This window comes from Babylonia areolata, chromosome 6 (assembly GCF_041734735.1).
Source record: "Babylonia areolata isolate BAREFJ2019XMU chromosome 6, ASM4173473v1, whole genome shotgun sequence".
NCBI classification, from domain to species: Eukaryota; Metazoa; Mollusca; class Gastropoda; order Neogastropoda; family Buccinidae; genus Babylonia; species Babylonia areolata.
The window spans coordinates 3978849-3991763 of record NC_134881.1 but is presented as its reverse complement, the minus strand read 5'-3'; the positions used below and the strand labels follow the sequence as shown (position 1 = coordinate 3991763).

General features: G+C 44.0%; 1 protein-coding gene across 7 annotated transcripts in view; it reads left to right on the top strand.

Annotated features, from left to right (window-relative positions):
- The window catches only part of LOC143282661 (protein DOP1A-like), a 72658-nt gene that overhangs the window by 15959 nt on the left and 43784 nt on the right, over window positions 1-12915 (top strand). For 6 of the 7 annotated variants that reach the window (XM_076588325.1, XM_076588319.1, XM_076588322.1 and 3 more), the window contains exons 4-10: window positions 479-603; window positions 1193-1382; window positions 4444-5253; window positions 5723-6833; window positions 8661-8923; window positions 10278-10430; window positions 12782-12885. In XM_076588325.1, coding sequence (XP_076444440.1) covers window positions 479-603; window positions 1193-1382; window positions 4444-5253; window positions 5723-6833; window positions 8661-8923; window positions 10278-10430; window positions 12782-12885 — 2756 coding nt within the window. Of the gene's footprint in view, window positions 1-478; window positions 604-710; window positions 735-1192; window positions 1383-4443; window positions 5254-5722; window positions 6834-8660; window positions 8924-10277; window positions 10431-12781; window positions 12886-12915 lie in introns of those variants that run through there. The other variant, XM_076588324.1, reaches the window with a different exon arrangement.

The following is a 12915-nucleotide window of genomic DNA, read 5'->3' as shown; positions in this document are numbered from 1 at the left end:
GTGTGTTTTTCATCATTTAGTTAATGTTAAAGTAAAAGCTGTGTGTGTATATCATCATTTAGTTAACGTTAAAGAAAAAGCTGTACGTTAAAGAAAAAGCTGTGTGTGTATATCATCATTTAGTTAACGTTAAAGTAAAAGCTGTGTGTGTATATCATCATTTAGTTTACACTGTTTGCGGTGTCTCACTACATGGAAATCAGTTGACATTTTACTGTATTTGTGACTTCTCCATCCTCCCCTCCTCCTCCTCCTCCATCTCATTCCCTCCTCCCTTTCTCCCATCTTTCTCTGTTTCTTTCTTGCTTCCCTCATTGCTATCTTCCTTATATCTTTCATCAAACACATGATGTGTTGTTTTCTGCCTGTGGTAGTGACGGAGTATGAGAAGCACTTTGTCATTTTTTTTTCTCTCTTTTTTTCTTCATTGCTGCCTTCCTGAAATCTTTCACAGAATGTGTGGTTGTGGTGTTTTCAGCCTGTGCTGCTGACGGTGTATGAGAAACACTTCGTCCAGTTGGGCCGTCAGATCAAGCCAGGTCTGAACGGACTGTTGCTGGGATTGCTGCCGGGGCTGGAGGAAGGGGCAGAGTATTTTGACAGGTGATGACTTAGCAATGTGTATGTTATGTACAGTGATCATGGAAGTGGGTTGTGTTTTGTTGTGTTGTCTTGTATTATGCTGTATTGTGTTATGTTGTTTTGCTGGAGGAAGGGGCAGAGTATTTTGACAGGTGATTATTTAGTGTTTATAGATATATAATACAGTGATCATGTAGATATACTGTGTTTTGTTGTGTTCTGTAGTGTCATGTGATATTGTATCTTGTTTTGTGTAGTGTTGTTTGTGTTGTATATAGAGTTGTTTTCACAGTTTGTTTGTTTGTGAACTAGAACAGGAAGATTGTGAGAAGGGGGTGAATATATCTATCAATCAATCTATATCAATTTATCAGTCTATGGATAGATCTGTCTATCTATCTGTTTGTTTGTCTTTTTCCATCCATGTGTATGTGTCTGCTTAAATTTATGGTGTTATGTACAACAATTTTTTTTTTTACCATCTAAGCTGATGAAGTGTGTTGTATGAGTTCACTCTGTAAAGAATACTTTTTGTCTTAATTTAGATTTATTGGTGAAGTATACTGTTTGTCGTAATTAGAATTGTTTGTCATACATTTTGTGCACACAGAACCAACACACTGTTGGAAGAGTTCTGCGAGGCAGCGGACCCACCTTTCTTCTACACCGGACTGTGGGAGTGTGTGCTGAACTGCCCCAGTGTGCGGCTGCCCGCCGTCACCTTCCTCCTCAACCACTTCAACAAACGCCGCAGCATGGAGGACCAGCTGCACATGATGGGGCTCGATATCGACCTCATGGTACGGTCAGAGTCTTTGTGTCCTGATCAATAGTAATCATGATAATGATAATGAATGGCGTTTGAACAGCGCATTTCTCTGAGCAAATTTAGACTTGGTGCGCTGGCAGTTGCCCATTTACACCAGCCATGTTCGGAAATGATGAACTACTCGCTGCCATACACACACTAACCCATGAGCAGAAAATATATTTAACTAAGAGTGGGGGAAAAAATCACAAAAACGTCTCACAGAACTGATGAGTTTTTTTTTTTAGCCGAGATTCAACAGACTGAGGGTTGATTGGTGCCAAAGACCGACAGGCAGTGAATTCCAGACAGTGGGAGCGCAGAAACTAAAACTGTGGTGGCTGAAAGGGTTAGAGGCCCCTTGTTGTGTCCTGGGGAAAGGCACTTTACTCTGATTTTCCTCACTCCACCCAGGTGTGAATGGGTACCTGACTGGTTTGGGGAAGATTGACTGGAACAGGTGGAAGGACAGGACTGTGACCCATCTTCCTGTGCAGAGCCCTGGACACGGTGGATATGAATTCACTGCCCTGATGGTTTGATAAGGATGTTGGACCTTTAGCTTTTAACCTTAACCCCTATGCTGCCTATATGATGAGATAACTTGTCATCGCAAGCATGTACGCTTTGCTACTACAATGACGATTCCCTGGTTTGCATTCAGTTCGTTGACAAAAATATTGGTAGTGTTAGCTTGGGGAATCTTTCTAGATTCTATTCATAGCCAGAAACACCATCTACGCCTGGCAGTCCTTTATTTGAACGTTTTGGTTGGTTGGTTGTCGCAGTGTTTGCCTGGCTCCTTTCCTCGCTCGCTCAACAAAACGTCGGAGTGACGCTGTGCTCAAGACATGCAATCGTGGGGAACTAAACCAACCAAGATTGCTTTCTTTAGCTGATGCTCTGAAAGAATTGAAGCGTAACTTTGAAGGAGAAGACAGTGATGAACATTTATAGGACGATTTGATAGAAAATAAAGGGAGCAATCAAGAGAGTGGCCAAGATATGATTATCAGTGAGTGATGCCAGCTGTACAGCTGTAGCAGTCGACAGAAAGTGACCGAATTATTAGTAGGACACAGTGTGAGTGATTTTCTTGGCACTCAGCCAACACAGTCTGATGAGAACTGGATAAAGTGACCATGTGGGAGGGGTGAAGAGGAGGGGGATGGAGACTGAGGGGGCGTGGCCTCACATCCATTTTATCACTTGGAGAAGTCACAATGCATTGTGTATCTATCTCTTTTTAAAATCTTTTTTTTATTGTGGTTGTTCCAGTATGATTTTGTGTGTGCGGATATCCGTTTGTCCAGAAAATATATTTTAGTGCAAATTACCAGACTAATGTTTGTAAGGAACAAGTTGAAAATATGACAAAAAACAAAACACTGATTTCAAAACAACAAAATGTCACTAAAATATATATAAAATGGGAAAACATCATGTGTTTTGTATTTATTAATTTATCTTTCAGAAAATATATACTTTTATGGGTCTTTCTCCAATAACAAAGAACAATTTTTTGAAAATTTATACCTGTTTTTTGTGAAAAAAACCCATGGCAAATAGATTTCACTTAAATCTTATTTTCCTGGCAGCGAAAGGGTTAAGCGGGTTTTTCCTTGAGAAGGATTATTGGATAGGGACCAGTTACACATGATGGTGTTGGATATTGATCTCATGGTACGGTCACACTAACACTTTGTCCAAGGGGTCAATACTTTTTTTTTTTTTTTTTCTCTCTTTTTTTTTGTAGGGTTAAGGGGATTTTTAGCTTGAGAAGATTTATTGGTGGGGGACACATGATCAAGATGGATAGTTATCTCATGGTACAGTCACACACTTTGCCCAGCACAAGAGGGTCATTTCTTTTTTGGGGGGTGGAGGTGGGGGGGATGGGTGGGAGGTAGGGTTAAGGGGACTTTACTTTGTGAAGGATTTTTTTGTTTTGTTGGGGAGGGGGTGAAAGATAGGAGCATGTGTGTGTGTCAGTCTTCAGTTTAATGTCTGTTCACTTTTTGTGGTATTTGGCAGGTAAAAAAAAAAGAAAAGAAAAAATAAAAAGCAGTGGGGAGGGGGGTGGGGGAGTTGATTGGAGGTCTGTGTGTGTGTGTGTGTTTCTGTTTAATTGTGTGATTTGTTTTTTTGTTGTGAGAATCATGAACCAACATTTTTTGTGCTTTTCTGTTGCTTCTTGTTCTCTGTCTGAATTCTTCCATTGTTTGTTTAGTTGCATGTTTCTTGCATTGTTTTAATTCTAGCTCTCTCTGTGTGTGTGTGTATGTGTGTGTGTGTGTATGTGTGTGTGTGTGTGTGTTGAGCATGTTTGTGTATGTGTGTGTGTGTGTGTGTGTGTACATGTGTGAGTGTATGCGTGTTGTGCATGTGAGTGTGTGTGTGTGTGTGTGTGTGTGCCGTAAAAAAAAAACTTGCCATGTTTATTTACAAGTGTATTAGGGAGGAAAGCAAACAAGCTTTATTTGTGGTCTTTGAGATTTCTGGTAAATTCCATTTGGAGGCCCTTTTGTCTCAGTCTGACAGCTCCCTGGGTGTTTCTGTTGTTTTCTTATGTTTTTTTTTCTTTTTTCTAAATAAATGATCTTAATGATGACTTCCAATTGTATAAACCATTTTAGAAAATATATATTCATTATAAAAGAAGAAAGAATCAATGTCCCAAACAAAAACATAAATTGGGGGCACCTTTTTTCAAGGGTGGAAAAACATGACAGTAAATGGGAAGTTACAAGTTAACTTGAACTGTGTCTGCTTGCACTTTAGTCCAAAACTGGCTACAGATTAGCACACCAGAATGAAAAGATGGCAGGCTGTCTCAAGTGATACTTGAAGAATATGGCGTGTGAACATACATATGTTTATTTTCCTGCACAGCACCACGTTTGTAAGATTATAGTCTTTTCCTTGATATTCTTGAAAATTTCAGTCTGAGCTTATTTTTTACATAATCAGTTCCTGATGGTAAGATTTTGGGGTATACATGTAGAGTTGTCTTTTTGCTGTATCACGGACGGGTGTGTTGTGGTGTACTGCAGGTTCAGGCGCTGTGCAGCGCCCTGCAGGACAGCAGCGTGTTGGTGCAGCGCAGCAGCCTGGACTTCCTCCTCCTGGCTTTCCCCATGCACAACGGCCAGCTGACCCGCACGGACCTGGCCACCATTGTGGAGGCTGCCATCAACGTGGTGCTGCGCCGTGACATGTCCCTCAACCGCCGCCTCTACCTCTGGTTCCTGGGCACCAGTGCCCACCAGGCCCAAGCCAGCGCTGCGTCAGAGTCCGGAACACGACGGCCGAGAGCCGACAGCTCATCGACGACCAGCGAGTTTGACCTGACCTACTTTCACAACCACTCCAAAGACCTGCTGGTGGCAGCACTGAAGCACAAGCTGAGCACAGCGGGTCAGGACGCCAGGCTGGGGGACGATGGACACCTTGCGGTGCTGCGACCCTTCCGGATTCTCATCAGCCTGCTGGACAAACCAGAGATCGGTCCGGTGATCATCGAAGACGTGTTGCTGGCCGTGTTCCGGAGCTTGTATCAAGAAGGCACCAGGACAGACAGTGAAAACCACAGCGCAGATCCGTCCCATTCTCAGAGGGGTGCGAAAACATTAGTTAGGGATAGCAAACATGTGGATGAGTTGGTCAAGACGGCTAACCTTCTGTTTGGATCCTTTGAGTCCTACTTTATCTGGGAGTTCATTGGTCGTCTGTTCAGCGGGGCGTGTGATCGGACAAGAGAGGTGTGTCGCCGTAAAACCAGTGTGATGGCAGAGTCTGATGATGTGATTCAGCTGACAGACCTGTGCCATGTTGTGGAGTTGTTGCTGGACGTGATATCACTGGTGAGTGAACGCATTGGTGTGGACTTTTCTCACTGATTCCTCCTTCACTGTTAAATGAGTTACAACAAAGGGGGATTAATCTTGTCAGCCACAAATAATATTCATAGTTGAAAAGTAAAATTACGAATCATATTACTCTGGGGCAATAGTCTGTGTGTAATTGTTGAATAAATATTATTTCTACTATTATTATACATGTTCAAATGTTTTGAAATTAACCAGAGAAAAAAAATGTTTTATGGTTGCTGGAATTAACAAACTTGATAAAGGAAAATATTTCAGGATGACTCCCTCAGGTTGAGTCAGAGCGTTTCTAAGCTGTTTCAAGGAATTGTAAACTGCTCCAAGATGTTATTTCTTATATATATTTTTGTATTATTTTTCATATATCTATCTATTTCTTTATATTTCTAATACTGTTTCAAGGTGTTCGTAAACTGATCCAGGGTTGTTTACGATGCTGTTTCAGGACGTCTACCCAGAGTCCACAACAGAACACCTGCCAGACCTCTTACACCAGGTCATCACTGCGGCAACAGGCTGCATAGAGGCTGCCAGCGATGCAGAACTGACAGCCATCCTGAGCATGTGCAGTAAGCTCCTGTCTCGTGTTCAGCCCTCCATGGCCACACCCTCTGGAGACGACATGCTGGATTCTGACAGTCTGTACAGGGGGCCGGACAGCAGCTACCTGCACGGGCAGGACGACAGCTGTGCTTTCCATGACAGTGGTGGTGGTGGTGGTGGTGACAGCAAGGCAGACGTGTCCAGCCCTGGTGAAGAGGCCAGTGACCAGAAGGCAGGGGACAAAACAAAGACTGCGGTGCCTGAATCTTCACTGGAGGAGGAGAGTGGTGGAAAGGAGAAGGTAGCACCAGTGTCAAGCACGCCTGAGCAGGGAGAACAAAGTCAACCACAAGCCAAACTGTCCTCAGACGACAATCATGAACCCAGTGCGAAAGCTGACCAGAAAGAACCAGACCCGTCAGAAGAAACAGGGCCAAAACAAGATGCAGAGAGTCCCTTGAGCCTTCCCTCCTCAGAACTGAAGAAAGACCTCACTACCACTGCCAAAGTCCCCCCCCACGAGAAACCCCACCTTTCTCTGAAAACCACCACCACCACTGGCGGCGGCAGAGACAAGGAGTTTGTAGTGTCGTCGGGGCACCACCGTCAGAAGAGCCGGGAAGACAAGCCGCGGGAACACCTGGGGTTGATGCAGCAGTGCCTGGGCAGCTTCCAGGAGTTCTTCCACTGCATCGTCACCCGCCGTTTCCTGGAGAGTGAGAAGGTGTGCGAGAAGTGCATGGAGCTGCTGACCCTGACGCAGGCGGAAGGGGGCCGCACCACCAGTGACCAGGACTCCCTGTTTGACGAGAGCTCCGTCTGCAGCGCCGACAGCGACGCCATCCGAGCCAAGCTGACCGAGTCAGGGTCCCACCCCAAGGTGAAGCCCCGCCTGTGCACAGAGGAAGGGCAGGCAGCCTTTGTCAGAGCGTGTCGCTTGCTGGTGGACTTTGCCAGTTTTCCCCTGTACTGCGCCGATTACCAGACGGTGATTGACCAGATGTACCACACTGGTGAGTGGGATTTCAGTCTCTTTGTTTTGTGACCTGTGTCTGTTTCTTTATTTCTTTATTTGTTTAGTTATTTATTGATGCATTTTGTTTCTTTGTTTATATTTCTGTTTGTGTATGTATGTTCTTTCTTATTTTTTTTATGCAGGAAACGTACAGTTACTTTGATCAAATGTTTTAAGTTGGTGAGTGGGATTTCAGTTTCTTTGTTGTTCATTTATTTATCTTGTTGTTGTGCTTTCTCAAGTGTTTTTTTTGTAACCTATGTTTATTTATAAATTTATTTTGTTGTGCTTTCAGAAGTTTTATGTAGACAGTACAGTCACTTTGTTTACTATTATTGGTATTGACTGTAATATGCTGTCCATGAACTGACATGGCATAAAAGTGTGTCTGTGTTCAAGTGTGTGGTTTTTGTTTGGTGGGGGGTAGTGTGTGTGTGTGTGCATGTGTGTGTGTGTGTGTGTGTGTGTGTGTGTGTGTGTGTGTGTGTGTTGCCTGTGTGATGCCTTTCTCTTTAATGTTCTGAGGCTGATAATGGAAGAGAAAAGAAAGAGAGCATTTAGTCAGCATCACTTCCAAAGAACAGGTGACAAAGAAAAGTGCACCACATCCATTTGGAAGTTGCAGTGTAGGGGCTAATGTTGCTAAACACAGATCTTGCTCAGCTGGTTGTACATATTGACTTTAAAATGGTCACACTGAAACTGTGAGTGCTAATTTATAGAGACGTACACACATATAAAGAGATGTGTGCAACAGCTGTGAAGTTAATGCAGTGGGTAGCTCAAACTGAGACAGCAGCTGGTGGAGATTTTTCCACTTCGTCATCGTCATCTTCCTTTGGCATTCAGAGTATTTAAAAAAAAAAAATTATGCACAATTCACATGACATTGACAGTGTTTTATGTATGTTCATCTGTGAAGATCAACATGGTGTGGATCAGAGTGTACAAATTTACCCTGCCTGCCCTTTACCCATAGACACTCGCATGCATGCACACAAACACACACACACACATGCACTGACACATACACGCACACACCTACTCAGTCTCTCTTTTTAACACACACACACACATGCGCGCGCGCGCGCGCACACACACACACACACACACACACACACACACACAGTCTCTCTTTCTAATGCACACACACTTGCACACACACACACACACACACACACACACACACACACACACACACACACACAAACATGTAGGTATGCATGCATGTTCATACAGTGAAAGACACTGCAGCATATGCAGCATCATTGTTGTTGTCTTCAACACCACTTCCATGCTGTAGTACAGGTAGACTGTATCATTCTGCTTACAACACACACACTCACATATCGCACACACACACGCACTGTCTATTGTTGATGTGTTCGCGAACACCACTGTCATTATCATGGTCGTTGTTGTCCTTGCCCCAGTTTCTCATTTCTTTTTTCTGGCTGCAGGGGAAGTCTTGTTGATTGGAATAGGGGGGACTTCCCATGATTTCTCACACATTGTCGGAAACAGTGGGGGGGGGGGGGGGGGGGGGGGCGACCATGATTTCTCGCGGTCCCACGATTTCTCCCAGTGTGGGAGAGGTCGTGGGATTGCAAGAAATCATGGGCTTATAGTCCCTCGTAGCTCTTCATTTTCCACTACTCACAAAAGTCATCCCACCACCTCTTCTCATATACCCCATGCCTCATCGCCTGTATGCACATACTTTTTTTTGTTTTTTGTACCCGTCTAATATCACTAAACAGTGAAAAGACATTAAACTCAGCTAAACACACACAAAAGATTTAACCTTTTCCTCTGTTGCAAACAGAAGACGAAGGGACCTTACCCCAGTGGCTTCAGGACCTGCTGACCTGCAGCTGCTACGTACATAGCTTCCCCTTGCAGGCCAGCGCCATCGCCACCATGCTGGACCTCATCGTGCTGACCCAGTCAGTGCAGTCAGAGACGCAGAACAAGTCGCGGGACACTGGGCGCATGTCCATCAGTGAGGGGCGGGTGTCGGTTGTCATCCTGCCCGCCTTGCTGCCCCGCCATCTGCAGCACATTAATGACAACACCATCTTCTATCAGGTGGAGGGAGTTTGTGTTTCTCTTTATATTTAATTTCTTTGCGGTCTGGCTTGTTGGCATTTAGGGATCATCCCACTGCTGACTGTCTTAATGTCCTGTTGACCGAGAGTAGGGATTTAACTTGGGCAGACACTTCAGCACGTCTATGACAACACCATCTTTTATCAGGTGGAGGGAGTTTATGTTTCTCTTTATGTTAATTTCTTTATTATGGTTTTAGCTAGAGTTGACTTTAATTTCTTTATTATGGTTTTGGCTAGACTTTAATTTCTTTATTATGGTTTTGGCTATTTGGCCTTTGCAGGATCATCCCAGTGTTGACTGTTTTAATGTGCTGTTGACCGAGAGAGTGTGGATTTAACTTGGGCAGACACTTCAGCACATATGTGACAGCACCATCTTCTGTCACTGTAGAGGGAGTTTGTTTCTCCCTTTAGTTGAATTTCTTACTGGCTAGCTGGCCTTTGAAAGCCATCCCTGCACTGACTTTCCAACAGCCCTTTTGGCCAAGATAGTGGGAATGTAATTAGGGCAGACACTTCAGCACATATATGGCAACACCATTTTCTATCAGGTGCAGGGAGTTTGTGTTTCTCTTTAGCTGATTTTCTTTATGGCACTGGCTAGTTGGCCTTTGGGGATCATCCCATAAATGACTTTCTAGTGAATTTAAGTTGAGCATGACAGTTCAGCCAGTAACTCAATCTGTAAAGTTACTAATTTCACTGTGTACATAGACGTTTATTTTAAGGACTCTCTACAAAGTGATCTTCTTCTGCGTTCATGGGCTGCAACTCCCACGTTCGCTCGTATGTACACGAGTGGGCTTTTACATGTATGACCGTTTTTACCCCGCCATGTAAGCAGCCAAACTCCGTTTTTGGAGGTGTGCATGCTGGGTATATGTTCTTGTTTCCATTTCCTACCAAATGCTGACATGGATTACAGGATCTGTAACATGTGAATTTGATCTTCTGTGTACGTATACACATGAAGGGGGTTCAGGCACAAGCAGGTCTGCACATACATTGAGCTGGGAAATTGTAAAAAATGTCCACCCTTTTACCCACCAGGCACTGTTACCAAGATTTTAGCCTGGGACCTCCCTCAGATTGAAAGTCCAACGCTTTAACGACTTGGCTATTGTGCCTGTCAAAGTGATCTGATTTACTGTGTACATAAAATTTTACTTTTGAGATCTTTGTAAAGTGACTCGTTATGTGTAGGTACAATGTTACTTCAAGAATGAGGTAAAGTGACATGTTTTACTGTGTAGGTACAGTTTTACTTTGATAACATTGTGGAATGACCTGGTGTAATGTGTATGTACATTGTTACCTCTCACCCTGTGTAGGTGATTGCCCGTGAGCTGTGGCAGCACCTGGGCACAGAGAACACAGAGAACCACCACCGCACGGCGGAGCTGTTCTACATGCTGCACCAGGTCACCCCCAGGGCCTGGATATGCGAGGACGCCATAGGGACTGCTCTCATCAGTGACAGTGAGGTGGGTGCTGATAGAGATAGATGGACAGCTGTTGTTATTTGAGTGGTAAGTTGGAGATCTTGGTTTCATAAACCGCATTTTGTGTCCTGGTTGGAGACATAATTTGACAGCAAACAAGAACGCCAGAGAATCGACAGACAGGCAGAAAATACGAAAAAACTTAGCTGTATGAAGAGCACAGGAACAGGAGTCATGATGGCTGCCGGAAAAAGAGGGCGCTAGCCAGCGGGACAAAGGGGAGGTTACCTACTAACGGGAGGTTATCGGCCGTAGTTTCGTTCTCTCCGCATAGGCGTATAGTAGTTTGCACAGGACAGGAATGTCAGACCCCTGGCGGAGTCTGCACTAGTTGGGTCACGGTAAGTATGTTATTTAAATGTAATTTTAGATAGAAAATTTCCTTTTTATTTGGAATATGTCACAATATCTTGGTTAAACAGTATTTTATTTGGAATATGTCACAATATCTTGGTTAAACAGTATTTTATTTGGAATATGTCACAATATCTTGGTTAAACAGTATTTTATTTGGAATATGTCACAATATCTTGGTTAAACAGTATTTTATTTGGAATATGTCACAATAGAAGTTTGAAACTGACCATATATGAATTTCAACAAAAAGAAAGATTTTGCTGAAACAAAAGTAACAAGAATGAACAAGAAAAGAGGATCTTTGTAGTCCATCATAGTTCGAGGGGAGCTAATGGCGCTGGAGTCCATGACAAGAAACACACAGGCACCCACAGGTGACACAATGGTAGTCTGTCGTCTAGAAAGGGGTGGATGCTGTTGTTCCATGTCTGTTTCCTGCAGCAGCGGGAAAGGTGGGGGTGGGGGTGGGGTGTGTGGACAATGAGACATGCACAAGAGAAGCACGCACACACATAAGAGCAAGTTAAAGAAATGAAAAGAGACAAATGTAAACACACATTGAACATTGAAAAATGATGCAAGAAAATTACACAAATTTTCTGTGAAAATAAAAATATACACACATAGAATGCCTGCTTTTTTTTTTCCATTAAAAAGACATTGTGGAGCAGTAAAGGAAATAAACAAAATAATTAAGAAAATAAAAAAAAGGGAGGAAGAAAAAGGAAGGAAATATATAGCTATGTTCCATGAACTGCATGCATCTGAGGCCACACAGAAACACACACACACATCAAATGAGAAAGCTTCATATTGAAATGCTGTGACAAAAAGTATGTTCAGTACTATTCTATAAAGCATTTCAATTTACCTGTTGTGTGATATGAAAAATTGTTGAGTTTTTTTGTGTATGTGTGCTGCATTCTTATGTCTCCGGCCAACAAACACTGGTGATTCAGTGCATATTTATGCAGTTATTTACTTATACATGGAAATACATGGATGTGTATACATGTTCACACAGGAGCATACAAATACACACAGCCATGCACAGGAGATGTGGTTCGTCCGTCGAGATCGACGAGGACCATCTAGTCATCCTGGCGGTGGGTGGGTTGGGCTCTGTGGGTGCGCAGATAACTGGTCAGGCCAATCCGCGCCCGGAAGGTTCTGACGCAGTGTGGACAGGGGATGGTGGCGGTTGTCGGGGACTTGCTGGCACTGCTTTTCCTGGCCTGTCTGCGTTGCTCTGCTGCAGCGATTCTGTTGGCCTCACAGGATTTGGCGCCTTTGTGGACAGCTGAACGCCACTTTGGTCTGTCCATTGCATTCAGCTCCCATGTGTCATGGCTGATGTTGAAGGCCTTCAGAGAAGCTTTCAGAGTGTCTTTGAAGCGCTTCTTTTGGTCTCCATGGGAGCGCTTGCCATGTTGGAGTTCGCCATACAGCAGTTTCTTGGGGAGCCGGTGGTCTGGCATGCAAACTACATGGCCTGCCCAGCGCAGCTGGGCCTGCATCAAGATGGTGTAGATGCTGGGCAAGTTTGCACGAGTGAGCACCTCTGTGTCAGGGATCTTCTCTTGCCACTTTATGCCGAGAAGTTTTCTGAGGCTGGTGGTGTGGAAGTGGTTCAGCTTTTTGGCGTGGCGTTTGTAGACCGTCCATGATTCACATCCATAGAGCAGTGTGGTGAGAACTATGGCCTTGTATACTTTGAGCTTCGTCTCCAAGGTGATGCCTCTCCTGTTCCAAACGTTCTTGTGGAGTCTGCCGAAGGCAGCGCTGGCTTTGGCGAGTCTGGCATTCACAGGAGATAGACACACACGCACACACATGCACACACACACGCACACACACACACACACACGCACGGACACAGACATACAAACAGGCACACACATAACCTGTGGTTTGTCTTTTAGAAGATTGTTAATCCCAGGTAATCAGTGTACACATTTTTTTTCATTTGATTTCAGACAACCAGACTGAATGCGTTCAAGAAGTTTTCAGTGCTTTGGCATCTGACACGCAACATGAAAGCTGACTCCAGTCTTGGCCACAAAGAACGCACCTTTGACAGGTGAGTCAAGGTTAACACTCACACACACAT